Below are 24641 nucleotides of genomic sequence, written 5' to 3'. Positions count from 1 at the left end.
CTATTGTTAAAGTTGCCAAGTAGAAATTATCAGCTAGATCAAAAGCAGCCAGCTGTTAAGATTTGGAGCAATGGCAAAATAGTGTACGGCATTATTCCAATGAGTTACCTTAGATGTATAGTTGAATATATTTTAGATTAAAAACTTTAAGACTTAAAATAAAAAAGAATTCATAAAATGAGTCAGTAAGTGTAAAATTTCCTCAGAGTTACTAATTAGATATTTGATTGTTGAGGTGTTTTTTCTCCACTGGACTGTAGTCACATTCCAGATTTGTGCCACATTTCTTTCATGTTGCACTGTAGTTGGCAGAAAGCTATTTCAGAGCTGCTGTATAATGTAGATGTAAGTCACTTTCCCTTTCTCTTTGCAGCTACATCAAAAGATTCAAGGTCTTGTCTCTGCATAAGCTCTCCAGGTATATATTGAGCTTTTGAATGCCATTGCACTCTGGAATATATTTTCAGCTCTGGGATGTTGAAACAAATTTACACACTGCAGTGAAGTCCGTATTCCAGTGTAAAAAGGCACAATGAGTGTATGGCAAAAGCTAAAGGAGTAGTCAGGCACAGTCACTTCAGAGGACAAACTCTAGCCTTACTAGCCAGCAATAATGAAACAGAAAAATAAGACAAACAAAACTGGGGCTTTTTTTGGACAACAAATATATTTGTTTGATAATCATTAAATTAAAATTCAACATTTGGTATTTGCCATGCATTTCTTATACGAGCTACCAAGTTACTGGATTTCTATAAAAGTTTTCTTCTGTTCCTGTTCACAGTATTTAATTCACACACACATATACACACACAGTTTAACTCTTCAGGAGGCAAAGCAACATGAAATGGATTACCTGCTCCTTCCCTGCAGTTTTTCCAGACCAATGTGTAAAATTTTGACAGCATGTGCTCTTTTGAAAGCCAGTTCAACTTGCCTGAGCACTGAAGCCTGGTGAAACTTCAGGCAACAGTGACGATCCAAATAGCTGTATTTTAGAAGAAACCATTTGTGACAGCTTCAGATTCAGTCCTCCTGACAGGACAGAATTTATTAATATTTTAATATCAGCATTAAGAGGATCATACATTTTACATAGGATGCTTTGGTTCCAACATGATTTCTTCATTGAGTCACTGGACAGTGAGGCACTTGCTTCTGTCTTACCTGAATAATTCATGAGGCATTCCCCAGTAGAAATCATCAACTTGGCTGGAAAAATCAGTCAGCAGAACAATCTTGTCATATTTTATTTTTTCCCCTTTATTAAGTTCCAATGTTAACCAAAGGACTACATTCCACACTCCTTACCCCACCTAAAAAAAAATATTGCGTGAAGCACTTTATTCATGGATGCCTATTACCTGCCACGTATCAGAAACAGCATCTTGGGTTACAAATTGTGAAATCTGTACTGCAGAATGTAAAGTTCCTAAAAATTAGTGAGTAAATACCAATTGATTGATACAAATAGAATTTTTTTTGTAAATAGGTAAATAGCTACCCACCAAATACCTACTTGTAGTTAATAGGGATTTTCTCAAATAAAGAAATTAATATGATAATAACTCTAGACAAACCTATAAAATTGAAAAAACTCTGCCATTACCATTGAATAAACACAGTGATCTGGAGCCAGAAGAGTGTTCTCCATCTTTTGTAAGCAAAGAAATCAAAGACATCTGTAAAACTTACAGTTAATTCAATCCCCATTAGAATTTCACCCAAACCTTTGCAAAGGCAAAGTTCATACCAAGCAAAGTGAAAGAACCTTGCTTTAGAATTGAAATAGAATATTAAGGCAAAGACTGACCCCAGCTTTCTGAAAGTTTAAAGCATTCACAATGTATTTCTTCTGACTTAAAAGTGCCAGAAAGTCAGAGAAGATGCAAATCATGGGGTTGATGCTCTCAGATTCTATAATATACCTGTCTCTACATTGAAACCTTCCTTCAACAATTATTTTCCTGTTCCTAAATTCATTTGCAGCTACCTTAAAAAGCAAACAAACAAAACCTGAAATGCACAACTCCCTCTCTCCAGACTTCAGTATCACTTTAAATTAGGTATCATTTTCTCACACACATGCTGTGAACACAACAGTAAGTCAGACCAATTTATGTTTATGGTGTTATCAGTGAGGGTATGCTTCTCTGGATTCCTTTTTAAAAACACTTAAATTCCTTTTGCTGCAAAGCCCTTAAAAACTTAAAGGAAGGCATCCCAGAGAAGGCTGCAGCCATCCACACTTTTGATCATACAGTGGTAATATAGATATAGTGTTACAACCACTCTGATGTGTACAATAGTCATGCCCATTTCACTCCCTCTGTGAAGTGACACATGCCTCCGGAGAGGTAGAACTTGAACTGTTCTTCATTCTGTGCGGCACAAGGGCTGTGACCTTCCTTGCATCTTCTGAAGGGCACATAAATGCAGAGCTCCCATTACTTGTTCCTAGGCAAGATACAAAATCTGGTCCTTAAAAGCTGGCTTTAATACTTTATCCTTTATCTTTTGACAAATACTGGGTTTTAATTTTTTTCATCTCAAGTAAACCTCTAGTGAATAGCAACTGCAACAGACATTTACATTCAAAATCTGTTCTTCCACCTCCTAACAACAGCTCATAAAGCCCCAACACTGACAAAACAGCTCTGCAAATGTCATCTGTGACTCTACAGTGATAATGGGGTCACAACAAAACCATGACTGCTGTCTAAAGAAAGAGGAGGGGATGGTTGAGTTCTGCAGGAAGAGGTGTAAGTTCATTTTGCCTTGCTGAAGAATGTGAAACTCTAGCTGATCACAGGGAGGCTATCAATATGAATCCTGGAGGAAAGAACAGTTGTCTGTTGGAGAGAGGCAGATAAATAAAGCAAAACAGAACAACAAGCTGACAACTGTTTCAAAATCAACTGAAACACACACTTTGTTTACTAAAAAATGCATACTGAAAACCAGAAGAAATTATTCTGAACAAAGAAAGGGCTAAAAATGTGCTGAAAGTTTTTGGCTAATATCTGACTATCTTCCATTAAAAAAAAACCATACCTGGTTAGTGACTGGGACTTGGGTAGAAGGAGAAGAGATCAGTTGAACGAATGGTTGTGTGAATGGTGATGTATTCAGAGCTTTGGATACAATGGTTTTGGACATACCTTTGAAAGACTGGGAGTCTTGATGTATGATAGGATGCTACTGACCAGGAAGGCCTTGTTCTGGGAAACAAGCTGGTTGAGCTGATTAACAGAGTTTTAAATGACAGTTGTCATGGGAAGAGGATGTGCATCTGAGTAACAGAGAAGAACCAGGGAACAATGTCACTGTAGAAAGTAGCGGGGGAAAACCTCTGATTTGTCCCAAAGGAACTTTTCGGGGATCCTTCAAGAATGTAAGACAATTGACAGCCCAGCTGAAGTGCCTCAACACTAAGACACATAGCATGGGAAATAAGAAGGAGGAGATGGAAGCCAGGGTGCAATCAGTAACTAGGACCTAACTGCTATCACAGAAAAATGGTGGGAAAAGTCACACAAATGGACTACTATGATTGAGAGCCACAAGTTTTTTAGAAGGGACAGACTAGGGAGGAGGGATGGGGAAGTTACCCTTTATATTTAAGAAACAGGCAGATTGTAAACAGCTGCCTCTGAGAAAAGCCACGATCAGCTTGAGAGCTTGTGAGCTAAACTTAGGGACCAGCAACACAGCAAGCTGTAAGCAATCCAGGAGGTTCACAAAGATGATTAGAGGGCTAGAGCACCTCCCCTATGAAGAGAGGGTGCAGGAGCTGGGTTTGTTCATCCTGGAGAAGGATCAGGGGAGACCTTATTGCACTCTACAACTCCCTGAGGGCAGGTTGTGATGAGAAGGGCTTTCTGAGTATTACAATCCAGAATGAAGCAGAAAAAGTAATAAGCTGGAAGTTCTGCATAATTTTATTGTACTCCAGTGGAAATAAATAAATAAATAAATAAAGTCTACTCTAGAAGTAAAAAAAGAAAATTCTCATAACTTTTCTAAGTAAAATTCTAATAGGGTATTGTTACATCTAAATGTAGTATTCTTCCTAATGTTTATTCCACATTTGGAACATCTAGCAGTGACTTAAAACATCCTATTGAATTCCAGCACTGAAAAAAATAGGGTATTTGATTTTGTATAAAATTCAAGTTCCTCAAAGGTTTATTTCAAGCATAATGAAGTACCATAATTGATAAATTAATTTTCTACAACATCACTTTTGCTCAATGCCTACTGTTAATAGTTATGGAAAAGGTTCAAACTCAGATTTCAGCTCTGCAAATGCTGAATTATAATGAGCACATAACCAATTTCTCTACACATCCATTTAAGAAAAGAAAAAAAAATCCATTACTTTCCTCTAACCATCTGCTGTATTTTCAAATACTCATGCAAACATCTAAAGCAAAGAGAATTCAAGGAGATAGATAGAAACACTGACCTTTCTTTAATAGGAAGTATTCTTTCTTTCAAAAGTGATTTAAAAGCTGGTGATTATTAATAACTATTTATGCATTCGTACTGAAAACGTATTATGTGTATTCACATACTTGCATTTACTTATGCAAATAAAATGATTAATGTATTATTAATTTGCCAAATATTTTAAGTTGCTCTGTTCCACTAACACACAAGGGAAAAGACTTGATTTAATTTGTGTTAAAACATTTTTATAAGCTCTCTGATACACATCTTTATTGAGGGTTAGTCTTAAATTCAAGCCCAGACAACTTCGTTGTGGTATTTACATAGCAGGTAAATTCCTAGTTTCAGTTCAGATGTACGAGCTTAAACACGTAACCTGTCCTTACAGACACAGCAGACTACAGCATGGCATATGGGCTGTTACAACTATTGAGGTTTTTAATTATTGCTTATATGGGCAGAGAGGGCATTTCAAAGCTACTTCCAGTTGAGTGTCTGCTGCCTCTTACAACAATGACAGAAGATGTGCAATATGCAGGCAAGCACAGACCCAGATCAAGTGGGATGTATGCAACACCCTCAGCTGTAATTGTGCTGCAAGCACTGCAGACATATAGGTACAGCAATTTTTCTGCTGTTTAGCAATAAAAAAACCTTCTCACACAGAAAAGAGATAGGTATCAAATAGGTCTAAAAACTTCTGTGCATCTTAGATCAGTAAAACAAAACAGGCATCCTGAGATATACTCTGCAAATGAGCCAAACTGTTGGGATAACACCAAGCCAGAGTGATGAGCTCTGTATCGGTTATCCTGTAAATTATAAGCAACTTTATTTTAGCCCCTTAACCAATTTCTTAAAGCATAGTACTTTCCCTTCTTTCAGCCCTTTTTAATTCCCAGCCACCTGTCTCCAACTACAAAAGCAGCAGCACTCAAGACATGAACTGCTAGGAGTTTGGACGGACTGTCATAAAGGGCACAAACTCATTAGGTGCAGGTACATGGAACTTCGTAAAGCACATGTTTTATAACAGGGAGATGAGAATACAGCTTGCTTTTTTTGCACTTGAACAGAAAAAAATTGGGAAGGAAAGGGCATGGGTGAGAGACAGCATATTTGGATTATTATTGCTAGCAAGACACTGAGCTGGAAAAGAAGCATTTTGGAGATGATGCTCATTGGAACAGGCTGCCCAAGGAGGTTGTGGATGCCCCATCCCTGGAGGTATTCAAGGCCAGGCTGGATGTGGCTCTTGACAGCCTGGTCTGGTGGTTGGTGACCCTGCACATAGCAAGGGGTTGAAACTAGATGATCACTGTGGTCCTTATCAACCCAGGCCATTTTATGATTCTATTATTCTATGATTCTATGATCGAGTATGGGAAGATGTGCATGACTGTGGGAAGCAAACAGGAGCAGCCACTTCTGCAGAAAGACAGGAGAGCTCTGAAACTGAAAAGCTTGAAAGGCACTGCTGCAGAAATCAGTCTTGATGCAGACTTTAAAGGAAAACAAAGGAACCCTTTTCTTGAAATGGCACAGAAAATGCACACCTATTCATCAACTGAATGAAAGATTTTAAAAAGGCACAACATAAGATTTGGTGTACATGCTTGTGATATTAGAATATGCAAACAAATCCAATTCTGTAGAGAAACAGTAGCACATGACCACAGAAAATTAGATCTTTTATACCTTTGAAGCAGAAACAAATACATAATTTATGTACATTTGAGTATATAGGCATAATAAACACAAACCTCAAGAGAAAACTATGAACTGCTACCCTTTTCTAAAAGTTCAGCACTTAGTTACATTTCAAAACAAGCAGAAAGGTGGTGGAAAACAATGCATCATGAACAGTCTTTTATCTAAAACTGCAGCTGAGGAGGAAATCCATGCCTAAAAATAGTTTTTCTCAGTTTTGGAGTCAGTTGAAAAGTTTTGAAGAAACTTATTTGAAGAAAAATTAAGCAATAAAGAATTTCTTCGTAATCTGGTAACACCATCTTCCAGACATATTTATGCATGTCTCGCACATCTCTGAACTGTTTATTTGAAAACTTTATAAACATAAGGATTTCCTTATGTTCTTGATTTGAATGATTTCTAGCTTTACCTATTTTTTTTAATAATCTTACAGACTACTTACAGACAATGAAAATACGCAGATTTAATAATACCCAAATTTAATATAAATTAAATATGCAGATTTAACAATACCAATAATAAAAAATGCAGATTGTTTACATGTGCTTAAAGGGCTGCTATTCATGTCACAAGTTCCCCTAAGCACAACACAAGAGGCAAACAGAAGGCAGATTTCATTTTGGTAGCAGCATTCAGAAGCACAAAGAGGACATGAACAAAGAAACAAACATTACAAGTAAATGCATTCCTTTTTTCTTAATCAATATCTTGTTAGACTGCTGGTTTTGACTCACTAATCTTTTGGTAAGTGGAAAAATGAAACAGATTGACCATTACAGAAAACAAACAAACAAACACACAAACAAAACCCTCCTGCAAATTAAACTCATTCTAATGAAATTGCTTGAAAAGTGTGCTGCTTCATCAAGCACAACTTTCATCAAGGAGATTGGACTACAGAGTGCCCATTTCTTTGAATTAATGTAGTTAGAGGTGTACTCTGAATCCGAAACACCTGAAAATAAACTTCCCAAACTCCTACTACCCTTATTTTTTTCTACTGCATATGTTTTTAAGGCCAGACAAGTTCCACCAAAATGAAAGAAGCAAGCAAAGTATGGCACTTTGTGTTCAACAGATTTTTGCAAATCTGAAATATTAGTACTTTAGTGATCTAAATGATCACTACATTATCGCTGTGATAGGGCATACAGAAAATTTACATAAAATGTCTGGAGGTTTGCAGTGAATCATTTTTCCTTTCTTCAGCAACTGTTGCACAGTGATTGATCCAATGCCGTGCAACAAGGGAAACTAGCAATTAAAGGCTTTCATGAATCAAGCATCTACAGATCCTGCTAACTACAGGAATAAAATCAGCAGAAAACAAGGAATCAGCAAAAGTGAAAAGTAAGCTGTGCAGAACCCACCCTTTGCTGCAAAACATGAAAAATCTGAATTCAGAGATTGTATGCATAATTCAGGATTATAACTCAATTAAGACAACTGTTTCTCTGATCTTGCAATTCTAAGACATTTTGCAGATGTCTGTGAAACCAAGAGTGTAAAACAAGTGTCTTTCTGTTCTCTATAACATAAGCTCTCATTCTGTTGAAAGATACACTTAGATTTCTCTGTACAAAAACAGTCTATGAAATGCAGGTCAAAAGATACACTGTTGTTCTAAAGGAGTTTAAAACAAGGGGAACAAAATTAACATATACAATAAATATCTTACCTATATGTTATTATGACATTAAGAATAAATGCTAACTGCTAATCTTGTTTCCTTTATAAACGCTCAGGCCCAAGAGCATAGGGGAAAGGGATTCCCAGCTATGTCAGCCCAGAACTAGAGGCAGTTTCATACATACAAGTTGTACAAGTTCTGATTCTACGCTAGCATAAAGATTTCTGCACTGTGCTTCTCCTGCAGGAATAAACACACCGTTCCTCTGCCGCAAGAGTTCACCCACAAGATCATTCATCACTTGCTTCTGTTTTGCTTCAGATGTGTCAAAACCAGTTCAGGTTTACTGAATTAGAAGCAAATAGAGCACTTACATAGAACAGAAGAGGGCAAGGTTATACAAATTTCACTAGCACAGACAGACAAATTAAATTGTTCATACATGGCTACACAAAAGGTCACTGTTAGCTTAGGGTTAACCAGAACTTCTTAGCTTATCTCTGACCTGGTTTTGACCTCCCTCATTAATTGTAGAAGTGTTTTCAGTTCAATTGATGAACTGTGTTTACATCTCCCATTTTCATAGTTTTTTTCACTTGCTTTTGAAAAATTAGAAGCAAAATATCTTTCCCTTATCAATAACTAATTAGTGTACAGTTATCTCCATGTTGTTACCATGACCAGAATAGACAGTAAAGACAAAGAGTAAGCAATTTCAGCTATTTCATGATGGAGGCATTTAAGAAGAATGGAACTTTAAAACCTTTATTTAACTTTTTTTTTTTTCTTCTCCAGATCATAAACCATTAATTCACAAAGCTTGTAAAAATACTCAATTCCTCTGCTTCTAACAAGTACATAGACATCACTGGTAAAAGAGAAGAACTAGTCAAAGAGCACACAGAAACTTAATGGATTTGCAAAAATGTTAGTAGGTTGTACTCAGAAATAACTGTTTGTCATTGCATCATACTTCTGAATGGGCTGCCACACAGAACTTGTTTAACTCTTTTACTGTCCTAACAGCTATTTGTAAAGGTATGAATATGTTGTATACTGTTGGTCCGAAGCATAAAATGTCCCTTTTGTCCCTTTCTACAGAAGCGAAAATTTAGTTTTAGCACCTGAGTTATAATTCAAAAATGATTTCCCTACATTGACTTTATTCTTTTGTTTAGTTTGTTGTTGTTTGACCAGAAGGGTTCAGGTTCACTTAAAAATATGTGGACTTCATTTAAACAATTAAGTTTAGGAGACAAACTAAATCTGGCGGCCTTGTAAAATACTCATTCATTTTAAGAAGGGACAAAATATAAATCTCATCATTGAAAAGAACTATCCAAAAAACATGACTTACATGTAGTGATCTAAATAACATAAGGAATTAATGTTTGAAAACCTTCAAAAATTAGATTCTGAAATTAAAGTAACCAAAATTCCATATACTTCTAAATTCTGAAGTCTTCCCAGTCCGTTACATTGACATTCTGTTTTGTGATCAAACTTCTCCAAAAGAAATCTAACAGGTACTATTCGTCCAAGAGATAACAAATCTAAATCAAGCTCCAAATTTTCATCTTTTTTTTTTTTTTTTTTTTTTCCCTAAGGAAATTAGGCTAATCTTCAATCATCTGAACAAAAGAATAAAAAACTTGTCCATTACTGTTCATCTTATTGGAGGTAAACTCTTTTTAACTATGAAGGGCCTCCAAGTTGCTTTGTTACACTACGCACAACTCCGTGGATTAAATTCAGATCCATATTCATTGGCTAGCTGCAAATACATCCCACTGTGTGGTACGTACCATTTTCCTATATTTTTACATTATTTAACAAAAGTTCCATTCTTCTAAGTTTGCGCTTATTCTTTGGCATTGGCTTGTCATATAAGCCATTTTTGAGAAGATGCTCCTTGCTGTGATGGATCTGGGCTCCATGCTGAAGCTGGAAAGAGCACAAAGCTTGAAGAGGACGTAGTATAGTCTGCAGAAAAAATGGAAGAGAGGGAGAAGGAAAAGATGAAAAAAAACCAATCTTTCCAATCTTCTAGTAGGCTGCCTTGAAGACATCATTTATTCAAGATTTTGTAATCAAGAAGTACTTTTAAAAAAAGATAAACTACAACCGTTGGAGCCACAGAGAATATCTGTGAATAAGGCAAAAAAAGCCATACATCCATCTACCTGCTACAGTTCCTTACTCCTTCCTTCTACACCTTCAGTTCCAGCCACATTCTTTACGTTTTAACTCGACCTCAGCAACCAACTACAATCACTGCCATGACTCAGCCAAATTGTAACAATAATAATAAAAAAAAGTAGCAGTAAAGAAATTGCTTGTGATTGCATGAAAATAACTTGAAGCAGGGTTTCAGAAAGAGATCTCGTGATCAAGGTAGCTAGACTGCTGTACTGGGGACTAGACTGCATCCCTGCTTTTTTTAGGAATACTATGCAGGATTAATGAAGCAACTTAAGGTCAACTTAACTCAAATGGTTACTAACTGTGCGTTCTTCATTTTCTGGTTGTCTGGGTCTGGTTCGTAACTACTCTTAGGTCTGTTTCAACAGGCTTACTAAATTGATATTATTAATGTCACCCAAAAAAGAACATTATCTCTTTCATCACAGACTAGTGTGATCAAAACTTGCAAGGAAAAGGCTAAAGTCCGATTAGCTTCCTTTGACCTTGGATAAACTTTAACTTAAGCACTCTTATGACCCAAATTCTTCAAATGACACCTAAGCGTTGTGAGCACGAAGACAAAAGCCAGTGGGTTGTATTCCATGCCTGCAGAAGTGCAGGAGGTCAGTAGGATAGGCTTACAAAAGCACTTTTCTCCAAGCTAGTTATAACATCTGTAGTCTACAAGCTAGCTTTTGCACAGGAAAACTTATTATTTTCCATGAACTAAAATACTTAATTGTCTACCTCAAACCAGATCAGCTATTGGTTTTGTTTTGTTTTTTTTTTTTTTTTTTTTAGAATTACAGAACACCTTGCTGCTTTCTGACTTCAGAAGATCGTATTTACCTTGAAGATTACTGGACTTCAGTAAATATTTTGAGACTAACTACCACTAACTTAAACTCCTGAGAGTCTACCAACAGTCATTCTCAAAGACTTTTATCAGCTCAGTAATTTTAAACTCAGATCTTAAACAAACTTAAAGGCAGTTAAGTACTTGAATATTCTAATTAAGAAGAACAGAAACTTTCTGAAGCCAATTTGCAAATTTTCCTAACTTCTCACGTTTTTGAAGTAGTTTTCCTTTTTAAAAAAATACATTAAAATATACTTTAATAATTCCCAAGAGCTTCCAACTGATAGTTGGAACCTGAAATAACACTACTTCCCCTGTCAGACTATGTAGAGACTGGTGAAAATATTTGAATGAGAAATCAGATGTGAAAACTGAACAAATTCGTATTTGATCTCAAATGATCTAAATAAACTTTTAAAGTTATGCATACACATCCAAACATAAAATGTCTTACAGGACGTATGATTTAAGATAAATAGCCTGTACTGACTTTACCTACTGTTCAAAAGAAGCAGAATAAAGTCAAAGGCACAAAACCTTCTAGATTCAGGCCTAAAAGTCCAAATGTTGCCTACCGTGCCATTCAATATCAATGAATTAAATAACCAACATGCCTTTTTGACTTCAAGAAAATTAAAAGTCAATGTGATCATAGGTTATATAATCATTCCCAAGTTTACTAATACTTTCTGCTGCCACAAAATGCTAATCAAACTACAGAGTAAATATAACTTCAGTAACAAAAGAATATGTAAATTCCACATATTACAACAGAACATACAGTAAGCTAACACTGCACATAAAATACATCTAAATGCAATATTGTTAAGAAATAGCCCCTAAAAATCTGTTATAAAAAAAGAAATCAATCCAACATTACATTTATGTAAATTAGAGTACACATAATTGGTAAACAGTTTATGATCCTTTGTTTTGAAGTTTTGCAATAAGAAATGTCAAAAACACAGGAAGAGGTAATTCTCACATCTATGGTGCATCTATGCACCATGTGCACATACAGCATACAACACAGTACGGCACAGTTTTGGACTAATTCTTTAATTTTGTCATCTCTACAGGCTTTTATTCCACATTGTGAACAGCATAACGTACTTGGTGCTTTATCAAACAATTTCTTAATAAATGCATGGATTAAGAGAATTTGATTAATTCTTCTCAAGACATTTCAAACTGCAGGAAGGTATGTGCAAGGAAGTAGCATAAGATGGCAGCATGTAATAAGAAAGAAAAATGAGACAGAAGAAAAGAACAAACTGGACAAAACAGAGACTGCTGAGTTAAAAATATGTAAAAGCTACAAGTAGGAATAGTGAATAAAAAAGTCAAATAAAAAAGAGGGAAGAAGAAAAAGGAGATTGACTAGCAAGTACAAGAAAAACAGCATTCAAATCAAGAGAAAAACAAAACTGAAAACCGCACAGCACAAAAGGAAAGCTTGATAAAGAGTATCCCTAAGACAGCACAGTGAAAACCTGTAAAAGTTGAATTGTCTCAGGAAAGCAGTAGATAAAGGAAGTAAAGAAAAAAGAAGGGGAAAAAAAAGGAGCTGAGAAACTGAGATGGAAATGTAACAGTTGTTATCAATGAGCAATCTTCTCCAAATACAAAATGGAGCCTGACCACAGGCAAAACTGGTCTGTAAAGCAAATTCTGCATTCATCCACAATGAATATTTCAGCACTAAATGGGTTTTTTTTTTACAGGCAATGATCAGACAACTTCTGGTATTTTTAATATCATCAAGGCAAGATTTTTATCTGTGAGCTCTCCCCAGGAAAAGACAATCTTTAGTGGCTAAAAAGCAATCTAATTCCATCATGGGACAAGACAAAAAATACTGTACCGCCATTTACAGTTCTGAAAACAAAACTGTCAAAGCAATCAAGTAAATCTAATAAGTTCTGTCAGCAATCTGACAGCTATGTTAAACACAGCATAGGAAAACTAAATAGACTTTTCAGAGTTACAAGGCTCACAGAAAACTCAAGATACTAAAGTTAACAAATACCTGTAGAAAAATAGTTTCTACTGGTAGTCCCTTTTTAGTTTGCTGTGCAACAAAACTGTCAAATGCAATCTCTTATGATTTTCATTGTCAAATGCTGTATTAATAGCTAAGTAATTTTGCTGCCATCCTACTATTCACAACAGAAAAACTTTAGTATCTGAAATTAGTTACATACCTCTTGTATATTCTTATTTTTTTCCATGATAGCGAGAGCAACAGCTGCACACTCAAGCGTAGAGAGACAGTTGTTTGTTGGCTGTGTACGAATTACATATTGACTTGAAATGTTGGTTTTTAACTGCACCTGAAAAACAGCAAACTCTACTAAAATGAACTGGTCAGTATATCAAATATATTTCCTAGATTTATGCAGTTTTGCCTCCCAGTTGCCAATGACTTTATAATCTGTATACAGCCTACAAGTCACCATCTGAGACAAGAACTGCATATTCATTATTGTACAAACACTACAGAAAACACAAGTGTATGTCAGAGGTAGACTGAATTAAACAGGTTGTTTTTCTTCTGTGCATTTCATAAGCAAAAAACCGAGAAATTAAATTAATTTTAGCCATCAATTTCACTTGCCATGCACCTTCTGTAACAAAAATAAAACAAAATTATTCACACATTTGTTTAATTACACACTCTAATGATTCTATACAGATAATACAAAATATGATTCTGTACAGTACCCAATGGATACACATCATACTATAAGATAACTGTGTAATCACTGACCTATTTCCCCTGGTTAAAAATTGTCATTTTTCAAAAGACCTAAATTATACATTTATTCATACAATTCATTAATTCAGTGATTAGAGCAATTTGCTTATTCTTATCATGTCTGAAATTGATTTATTGACTCTGCATCAAGCAACACTTTATATTACCTCATAATTTAAAGGTACATCAGAAGAAGAAAGTTAATTCAACCAATTGCCTATTTCATTCGCTACAGAAACTTTCTCTGCATTTCTAAACAGCCATAAATTTTTGAGTTTCTTTTAAAGTAAGATATAGTATGGTGCAACAAACCCTAATGAGTCACTATTATAGTTCAAATCAATTCATTTTCCCTTTCTGAATCTCTAATAAACTACTGTTTATTTTTTCCATCTTCTATGGAAAATAGATTACTTTTTTTCCCTGATTGTCACAATATTGCTCCAATTTTCCACTAGCAGTGGGAAAACTAGAGGTTTCACTATTACCTGCTTTATTCAGACTTTTCCCTCTTCTTTGTATTTGCAGTGAATCATTTTCCTTCATCTCTATCACACGTAATTACCCCATTTTAAAAGTTCAAGATCTCTCATTTATAAAAGGAAATCTCCAAGTTAGAGGGGAACCTTGAACAAATTAGATCAAATTCTAATACTTTCCCTGGCCTCAACTTAATGGAAACTAAAATAAAACCACAAAAAATACAAGAGCCATCTGAAAAGGCAAAGTAAACCACCTATAAAAGCTTAATATACTCAAACAAAAATAAGGAAAAGAGAAAAACGTAATTTTGAGACAGAAAGTCTGACTCTCTTGTCAAAGGAAACTGCCTTGTCATTTTTTTAAAATGCTCTTGTTCTTATTGGATAGAACAAAATTGAAAGGCAAAATTATGCATGCATCAGAATGTTTTTAAAGTCTCTAGTATGGATTGTTCAGTTTGGAGAAGTCAGCTACTTCCTGCAATTTGTTATAGCACTAAAAAGTGAAAGAGGAGAAACAAGTTAAGGATAGAAAAAGTACATTTTGGATTGCGGTGTATATAATGAAAAGTAAACAAAATGAAATGAATATATTCACATTTTCATTTGTCATTCCTCAAAGCTCACTTTATGCTTACTTTCTCTTTCTGCGATCATGTAAGGATGTCCAGAAAATCTAGTTAATTGCAATTATACACAGATCTATTCTAATGGGAGCTTTTAGCCCCTCAGAACTGCTTACAAGATTATCAAAACAAAACCTCAGCGTAACTCCAACACAAACCCTGCTGCCCCAGGACTAGCCTGAGCAGTGGGACAGATACCTACCCCTGTTTTCTCACCATCAGACAATCACTGTCTCCACTGATTATCTCCACAGAGACTTCATCACCTACCTGAAGATGCACTGGCTTCCCCATCCTCAGACAGGGACAACAGTGCCTTAAGGCTTCTTTCATTCTTTTCATTGTAGGAGCTGTCTGGAAAAATTTCTATGCGCTAGTTTCTATGTTTCATTGCTTAAGGGTTGTGCAGAATAACTTCTAACTGCAAAAGAACTTCTAGGGAAGAAATGCTGCCTTCGCTCTGCCTTATACTCTGAAGTCCAAAAGTCTGTAAAGTACAGAATTCAAACAGCTGACACTGTACAAAAGGGCAAATTTGTATTTCTGAGAGCAAGAGGAACCAAATTCCTTCTTCTTTCTTGGAGATAATGAGAAGAGGGAAACAAGTGGTTTCCATCCTCAGATGTGGCTGGCAGACAGATGACACTACCTTTTTCAGCCAGCAGGCCTAATCCTTTCCTTGCCTTCTGAGGAGCTGAATTAATGGCCACCAAGGTCCTTGCAGGAAGTTCTCCAGCATCTAGACAGATTATTTCTTTGTTACGTGCATATCTCAAATCCAGCTGAACAAATTTAATTCTCTCTTAAGGAAGCAGTGTAAATGAATTCACATCGTCTACCCTAGTACTATAATTCAAAATCTCAGAATGGGTGTACATAAGCAATATATTTAAGTACATTTCAGAAAGATAATCATAGTATTTTATAATTATTTCACTACAAAATGCTGAAGATGTAGTGATAAAAAAATAACATACTCAAAATAATTTTACATAGTCAAAATAATTTGCAAACCATACACATTTTGGAATATTTTCAGTTATTGTCAAAATACAGCAATGTCAGGTTGAAAAAACAGCAATGCATTTAACACTGCTCATCAGAATGAATAGCGTAAGACAGAAGATGGAGATATCTCAACTAATTCAATTAGAAAGAGGAATTAAGATAAGCTGAATGGAACAACTCACTGGAATTCAGCTAGAACACTGAAATTAGGGTATCTATACAACACATACGACAAAGTTTTCTATGTGTAAATCAAAACCCAAGGTTTCCAGAAACCTGCATGCTAGCAGTTCTCACATTTTATTACACTAACTAGCTGAACGCAGGATTCTGTGTTGGCTCTCTAGTCTCTGAGCATTTGCAGAGCATCTGAATCACAATAGAAACAGTGGTCCATCACAATTTCTTGGGTGCTGGGATTTTCTTCAGGGCCCTCTCTGGAATGCACTGGACACAACATCCTAGTGGATGATCCAGCTCAGCTGTTGAGAACTGAGCAAAGCAAAGATTGGCCTTGATATGGTCAAATACTTACTGATGGAAATTTTCCAAAATTCAGTAAGTTAAGGCAGGCAAGTGGACTCTGCTCTTATTTTAGATAGTAGAACTGAAAGTCTTGCAGAAAGCTTGAGTGTTATCCTCAGTCCCCTCCTTAATGTCAGTTTCCTTATCTTTTAACCTTTTCAATGCCAGTTTCTTCATCAGTATTTTTACTAGCTTTATTCCCTAAAGAGAATCCAGCATTATGCACAATTATATTTGGAAAACAATGCATCCCAAAGAACAAAGAAAAGCAATAGGGTTACTACATCTGTCTCTGACAGCACTCTTTCAACAGTTCTTGGTTTCCTCTGCTATTTTCTGCAATTAGACCATAGGTGCACCAAAATACAAAGAGGAACAAAATATCCTTCTGCGGCTTCAGTGAAAATCCTAGCACTTGTTTTAAAGCCCCCTCTTCCTTTACTTATGTTGACAGAAATTCTAAAATTTAGGTTTCTGTTTCAGAATTGATTTGCTCAGCTCTAAGAGAAGGATCAAAGAAAGAGCCATCAATCATACTTTTTAACTTAGGCAGTGGTTACAACTCACACATGCCGTTACTCCAATTATCTTCCAGAAAAAAATAGCATAAGCCCCCCCCCCTTTTTTTTTTATAAAGGAACTCAAAGAGCATAAAATAACAGAAAGACTGAAAAAAACCTGCCATTTTGGTCTTCATTCCAGAAACGAAGAAAAATCGCTTTTAAGTTGCTGATAAGGAACAGCATTGTCTGTGTGCTACTTCACAAATAAACCCCAACAGGAAACAGAAATGGGCATGGGAAAGATCCCTCACTCAGCATCCAGTTGGCAAGTACCCTTTGCCTGTAAGCCAATACAAACTGTATTCTATATATTAAAGCACAGAAAACTCAAGCAGTTAAATAAAGTTGCCTTCGTGACAGAGAAAATAAACTGAGTGAAGTTAGTCTCAGTATGCCACTGGAATTTAGATCAGAAATATAAATAAGTTATTTCATTCAAAATCCTGGCTTTAATTTCAAGTGACATCTTAAGAGCAGTGTTTTCGAGCACTGCAGGGAACAACTGCCATGAAACTGTCACAAATGGATAGCCTGAAAAAGTAAATGGATGTCACAAAAAAAACTTCTGCCCACTCCGCATGTTTTTTAATTGAATACTTAGGTGTATCTGTGACATTGCTGTGTGTGCTCCATGTACCATTTGCTGCATCAAACCACAAATCTTACTGTGACTTTCAGGTAGACCTTAAGAAAGCAATTTGTTCCATTTCTATGAGACAACAAGGTATTTTCCATGTTTTCTTAGATATTTCACAATGACCACCTGAAATCATTCTGTGTTTGCGTACCCCACAAACCTTCCTCTTGGCAATGTATGACTAGGGATATCTCTCTGCTACTGTGACTAGAAATGTGATAAACATAATATTCCCTTTTGCTAGAGAAGCAGAACAGCTTCTGTAGAACAGCACAATGTGGCTACAAAACATTCTCTGTGCCCAAACTACTTTCTTCCTTTCTTCCTGAACTGCAATCCCAATTCAGTCTTCCACACGTCCAACACAGAAAGCTTCTTATACCGCTATAAAAAGTACCTGTATAAGAGCAGCACTCTGAATTTCTTCCCAAGGTCATTAAATATATGGCTAAAAGATGAAAATACATTGTACTTCTATGCACTTTCAAAAATGCCCTTATTTTGCTCCTGCAACCAAAACAGTTTAAGAAACGAACTGTTATTCCAGCAAGCACTGCACAGTGAAGATATCTGGTCCGAAACAAGTCATTAGAGCTACTTGTTGAATTACTTATTACTCATCATCTGCATATAACCCTAGAAAGATGCCTCTTTGTTCCCAGACTATGTTTTTATGTGGAAAATTAAGCTTGTATAGAATATTTCTCTAGTCTTGCTTTCACTTTTAGATAAAGTTGACATGAAGAAAGGAAGTTCAGCTGCAAGAGGAACATGCTCTTCACAGACAGATTACATGACATCACTACAGAAAATTTTGAAGCAAAAAAATAGAAATTTTCCAAAAAAGCCCCACAATTGTATTTATCATCTGCCTCCACACCATCCCCTCAAAACTGACATGCTCCTACAGCACTTCATCCACATTTAATCAACAGCAAGTCAACATCTGAGGCCCAGACATGGAAGCAATGAACCTACAAAGAAACACTGCCTTTAAGGAGGAATCAGAATAAATTCAAAGTTCTTATGATCTTGAAAGATAACATCACAAAATTCACATTTAAAAATGGTGATAAATAAAACCAGAGCAGGAATAAAATATTGTAAACAAACAAACATAAAGAAAGCCTTACAGAAACATTAAATTATCTGTAGAAGCCTAATTTCCCATATAGCACAATTCCCAGTTTGTAACTTGTTTTTTTTTTTTAAGACTCTATTACTATTACTCCATACATAAACAGGAATTTTCTGTTATTTATTTTATTAGATAGTTTGAAGGTTTGTGTGTTCAATATCTTCAAAAGTTTAAAAAGAGATGTCAAAGTAGATATATGAGTGTTTCAAATTTATCTGAAATTATTAAAAATTATATTCATAACTGTATTTACCATCTTTACATATTATTCCACGTGAAGTTAAGGTATTACAAAACACAACTTTCTCAAAGATATTTCTCAAGATATTTAGTACCGCATCTGCAGATTTTTTTGAGCAAGTCCAACAACTACCAGTTCCTTATGATAAACAATTCTCTTCACACAGCAGAAAGTGTACCAAAAGAGGTACAAAAACATACAGAATAGTTTTCAATGTCTTCATCTGCTTTATAAAACTATTTACAACTGGTTCTTCTCGCCTATGGAATCATTCCTGACGTGTTCTTTACCAGGAATCTGTCACTGAAGTGTTCAAGTAAAATTTTGAGCATCTTCTCAGAAAACCTAAAAGAAAATCAGTTTAGCACTTATCACATATTAGAAATATCAAATAAAACTGACTCCTCTTCAGAGTAACAGAGACACCTGCAAACTTTAGTAGTTTGGAAGTATCACCAAAATCTGTATCCATGTACCCTGTTTCTCTGAAAGAAAAGACCTTGGGCTAAATGTCAGGGATTATCCTAAGCTTGTCAAATCACAGTGCCAATTTAGGCAGGTCAGCTTCCTTTTCTGGTCACCAAGTTCTCAATTGATAAAAAAAAGTGGGAAGGGATGGTGGAGGATCCGAAGACAAAAGCATAACAGTATGTGCTACTGAGGATGATTAGTACTTCCTTCCTTCTTTCTATGCTTCAATGTGTGTGTGTGACATGTTTAAAAACCTGAGAACAGCAAGGAGAAAAAAAGTAAGAAGTGATTATTTTCATCTTATCTGGGGGTAAAAGAAAACAGGGTTCCCTTTATTCTTTTCCCTGTTTTTCCTGTATGAATAGCTACAAGAACGAATACTTGAAAACACTATAATAATGAGGAAGAAGGTATTATTATTCTAAAATACTCGAGCTGCTCCAAAAAAAATGCGTCCTATTATATTATATTGGCCCATGACATCAGAGGTGGATGTTGGTGGTATGCAGCAGAGGTTGAACCTTCCCACCAATATCCCATTTCATGTTGCTGTTCTGTGACAGATGGCAGCAAAGGGCAGGCTGACAGAATGGCGTCTGACATGGAAGTGCGTATGGAGCAAAGGTGTGAAACTGAATTCCTCCATGTGGAAAAAATGGCACTCACTGACATTCATTGATGCTTGCTTAATATTTATGGGGACCAAACAGTGGATGTGAGCACAGACAGGTGGAAGGTGGTCAGCACTGGCAATAGAGATGTGAAAGACAGCCATGCAGATTTTTATGAGCACGGTATGCAGGCTCTTGCCCATCTCTGCCATAAATGCACAGCTAATTACTGTGATTACACTGAAAATCAGCTTTTTGTAACTGACAATCTGCTCTATCAAATAGCATTATTGTGCTCTTCGTATTTGTTGTAGTTTCCACAGAAATAAATAGGAAGCACTACTTTTGAAATAACCTACATACTACAGACTTCAGTAATACAGGTAACTGAAATGAAGACCAAGCACACACGAGGTAAAGTTCTAATTTAAGGGTACCTCAAATTTCTGTACGGTAAGCTGAGGTTGACCCAAATGGCTAACACAGAATTCAGAGCTAACAGTGAAACTGTAAAGAAAGGAAAGTCCTCACAGCTCAGATAAAATAAAAGAACTGACATAGTAGTATTTAGACTATTCTTTCTACAAAAAATTGAAATATCATCTAGTTTTGGTCTCATCTTTTGAAACTGCTAAGCTAAACATAAGAAATGATGGAATTATTATGTTAAAGTAATCACATTTTAATGTGAGTTTTACTGGGCACTTCATAAAATACCTCTGCATTTTTAGTTAGTTTCCATTCATTGCGGCTTTGTACTCAGAGCAAGGAAAGATACAGAAATTATTTTTAGTAATATCCCTCTTGCTCTGCTTACATTTCAAAAACTAATGTCAGGCAACAGATCCATGTTTTATGCAGCACTGTTCTTTTAATAATTAATACAACAGGAAAGTGCTGCAAGTAAATTTAGCCAGTGAGCAAAGAACTGATCTAGAGAATGGGGTCATGAAATGAAGAAAGAAAATTTAATTTCATAAATTGTCACAGCCATTTAACTTTAATTACCTGTAAATATCAGAAAATTGAAAAGAGAAATTAAATACCTTAGTGTCATAAAGTAGCATTAATGCAATGGAATTTTGCAATGTTCTTTGAAATCTACTTATTCTGCTTTTTCTGGCTTCTTTTTTTCCTATTAAATTTAAATAGTCCTTCCATGGAATCACGAAAATAAGCACAAGAAGCCTTGAAAACTTCGATGGTGCACAGGGGAGTGTGTAAAGAAAGACTATGAGAAGAAAATCAAATTCCTTTTTTTTTCCCTTGTTTTTGAAGGAAAATTCAATCAAAGCAAAAATCACTTCTAGTTTCTTTTTCACAGTGTTCACATCCCATGGGAATTTCAGCATGTGCACAATGGTGCAAAGCTTGCAACTGCTTCTGAGTTTTCCAACAGCAGAATATTCATATTTGTAGATGTGAAATACAAGCAAAGAGTTTAACAACAGTTATGACAGAAATGGCAGAGAAATAAATTCAAATCAAAGCTTCTGCCCACAATTCAAGAGTGACAGTGGCAGACAGACTGACGTCTGGCACATCACTGAGACCTTTCAGTCATAAAGGAAATGTCACCATATTGAGGCAATAAACACATACTTATGAACAGAAAGATGTCAAAGCGGACAAATGTAATTCAAATTAACCTAAATCTCAGACAGACAGGCTCCTGTTGATTACTCATATCTTCACCTGCATGAAGTCTTGAGTTGAGGTAATTCTCCATGTTTGCTCACTGACCTCAGCCTTTACAGTTTCAGTCCACCCTTGCATAGAATACTTTCTCCTTAGAGGCCAAGATATTCATTTAACGTTTAAGTCGTGATGAGATACTAAGTAAAACATACCAAATTTCAAACATATCAGAATATGTAACAGATTTCTTTCTCTATGACTGAAATCATTAAAAGTCATTATAAAATACGACATCTCAATGTTCAATGACAGTCCTTCCAACCCCATTTTGTATTAGCAATAGATGTTGCCTCAACCCACGTGCAAAATCTTGCATTTGCATTAAATATCCCCCTGTGCTCTCAAAAATAAAATAAAATAAAATAAAAAAGCAGTGGCATTGGAAACATGATCCTTAAAGTCTCTTCCATTTTAAGGCATTCTATGATTCTATTACCATTTAATTCAAAAAAACACTTCATATCAAAAAAGTGCACGCCTTTAGCCATTACAGCTCGTCAGTCAATTTTAAGGCTATATCCATAATTACTGTAAAAATAAGAGAATGAAGTTCAGTTTGTTCTCAACTATGTATGCTGCCAATTTTGCATTGATGATTACAACAATGCTGCAAGCAGAAGAGCTGGCCAAAACCCCTGGTGTCAACTAAAATTCTATGCCCTACACCAACTGACATTTTCTCCTACCTACTATACACTTTACATTAAACCAGATGACTTTTTTTTTATTTTACATCTAGCATTTAATATCTCCTTGCATTCCCATCAGCTTTTCCAACCAAGCAACTCCAGCTGCAGCTGCTGCTGAATGAACTGCTGCAGATGAATGCCCAAAATAACTAGTTTTCTTCCTTCCTTCCTTTCTTTCCTCTTTTCTTCCTATCTCTCCCCCTTCCTTCCTTCCTTCATTTCCTTCTTCTCTTCCTTCCTCTCTTTTTCAAAAGAGTGTGTTGTGCCAGCTTAATAGATGAAAGGTTTTTCTCACTTTGCTCCTCCATCTGCCAGCACAGCGCCTCCTGCCCTGAGTGCTGAGGAAGGTTCTGACAATAGTCTGAGCAACCTTTCACTGACTTACAGAAGAAGGATGGGAAGATTCTCCAAAGTGTCTTTGAACCTATACTCACCCAGCAGAGGCTGCACAGTAACTGTGAAGTCCACCTAGCAAGTGCAGTTCACTCTGAACATAGTGAAGATTTGATGTGAGAAACAAGGTAAATAGCCTATAAATTCTTACAGCTGATCTTGATGTGAGAGACACTGTGGAAGTCAAAACTCTGTAAACTAAGGCAGCAGTTTGTGTTCACAATTGAACAAGCATATTAAGAGATCATCAATGATTAACGGGGAAGAAACAGAAATGCTCGAATGCTGCGTAAATATTTTATCACAGTTTTCCAAACTGTAAGAATATGGCCATGTTTCTCCAAAGCTGAGAATAAGAATCACAGAACAGCCTGGGTTGAAAAGGACCACAATGATCATCTGGTTCCAACCCCCTGCTGTGTGCATGGTCGCCAACCACCAGACCAGGCTGACCAGAGCCACATCCAGCCTGGCCTTGAATGCCTCCAGGGATGGGGCATCCACAACCTCCTTGGGCAACCTGTTCCAGTGTGTCACCACCTCTGTGTGAAAAACTTCCTCCTAATATCTAACCTAAACCTCCCCTGTCTCAGTTTAAAACCACTCCCTCTTGTCCTATCACTACAGTAAGTAGTACAATACACTACAATAAGGAGTTTCCCTTTTTTGTCACAAGTTCTGTTTCAGTGACTGCATTTAAGACAGCATATCACTTTGATGACTCAAACCCCTTGGGCCATTTTAAAAGGCAATATGTGAACTGTGAAGTGGCATCAGTGCCTCTAATTCACCAATTTATGAGGTCAAAGATCGTAACTTTCTGTCATAAGGAACACTTCAGGTAATACTTTCTACTGAAAACAGTGAAGTTTTTTGAAGATTTTTTGAAGTACTGTGGAAGTATAAATAACAAGCAGATGATATTATTTGAAACTGAAGCATATTTTGCGAACTGTGCCCATCTTATGCATGGAGTAAGCATTATACAAAAAGGCCAAACAGAACAAACTGCCCTTCATTTAAAACAATTGTTTGCCTGGAAAAAAATGCAGCTTCTTGAAAATTTTAATAGTTTTAGGGCTACATATTTACAAAGCACCTTCTATCACAGGATTTCTAGGGTTCTGTATAAATGTTTGCATCTGGAAATAAAAAATAAAATAAAACCTATCTATTGGTAGGTCAGTTTTAGGTCACTTCTTTCTACTTCATTTTATAGTTCATTTCAAGTTCATAAAGTTGTGTAACAATGAACACTTAATTCAGCTGGAAAAATTAGGGAAATTGATTTGATGAGAATGTTTAATTACTTTGGATGAATTCAGCTAGGGTGCTTGAACTAACAGACCATAACATGTTGAAAGACATCATAAAATCCTTGGTTTTTTGTTGTTTAAATGTTGTTTAAATGAGTTTAAATGAGTTGAAAGCACTTAAGCGAAACAGCATCTCCAACAACAGAGCATCCCTAAACTCATCTTCTTTCCAGCCATAAAAATAGAGCTAGAAACTTGGTCTTCCGTGAGAGAAACCTGCTGACGGCTTTGTGTACACAGCACTGATGATATGGAATAACCTATCTTAAAGGGAAAACATCATGCCATATAGCTTGCCACCTATTGCACTTGTCTCCTCAGATCCATTGTTACCCTGGTTGCCCCAAACAGTGATATAAACTTAGGAAGGCCATTTCACTCTTGGAGAAGAGGTAATATGATGCTTCTCGTGCATTTCTGAGCTTGTGGGAGTCTCCACAAGTTAAGATCACGGAACAGAGATGAAGACCTAGAACCTGACCATCAGGGGCAGACCATGGTGCAAGAAGGTACCCTGTGCTGGGCACAGCTGTTTACAGACAGCTCCACAGGTCCTACTTTGAGGCCACAGCACAGTGACCGTGACCATCACTACAAGCAGACCAGGACAACTTAGTAATCTGGGGACTACAGCCAACAGACATTGC

General features: G+C 36.1%; 1 protein-coding gene across 1 annotated transcript in view; it reads right to left on the bottom strand.

Moving 5' to 3' along the window:
* Window positions 1-4527: 4527 nt before the first annotated feature.
* DTWD2 (DTW motif tRNA-uridine aminocarboxypropyltransferase 2) overlaps window positions 4528-24641 on the bottom strand; it is a 69812-nt gene continuing 49698 nt past the window's right edge. The window contains exons 5-6 of the mRNA XM_031601406.2: window positions 13043-13171; window positions 4528-9778 (exon numbers count right to left, since the gene is read on the bottom strand). Of these exons, the coding sequence (XP_031457266.1) occupies window positions 9608-9778; window positions 13043-13171 (300 nt within the window). The 3' untranslated portion in view covers window positions 4528-9607. The remainder of the gene's footprint in view (window positions 9779-13042; window positions 13172-24641) is intronic.

The sequence above is a fragment of the Phasianus colchicus genome, chromosome Z (genome assembly GCF_987193195.1).
Source record: "Phasianus colchicus chromosome Z, bPhaCol1.hap1.1, whole genome shotgun sequence".
In the NCBI taxonomy this organism is placed as follows: Eukaryota; Metazoa; Chordata; class Aves; order Galliformes; family Phasianidae; genus Phasianus; species Phasianus colchicus.
The sequence above is the reverse complement of the archived record's forward strand: the minus strand, read 5'-3'. Positions and strand labels throughout refer to the sequence as shown.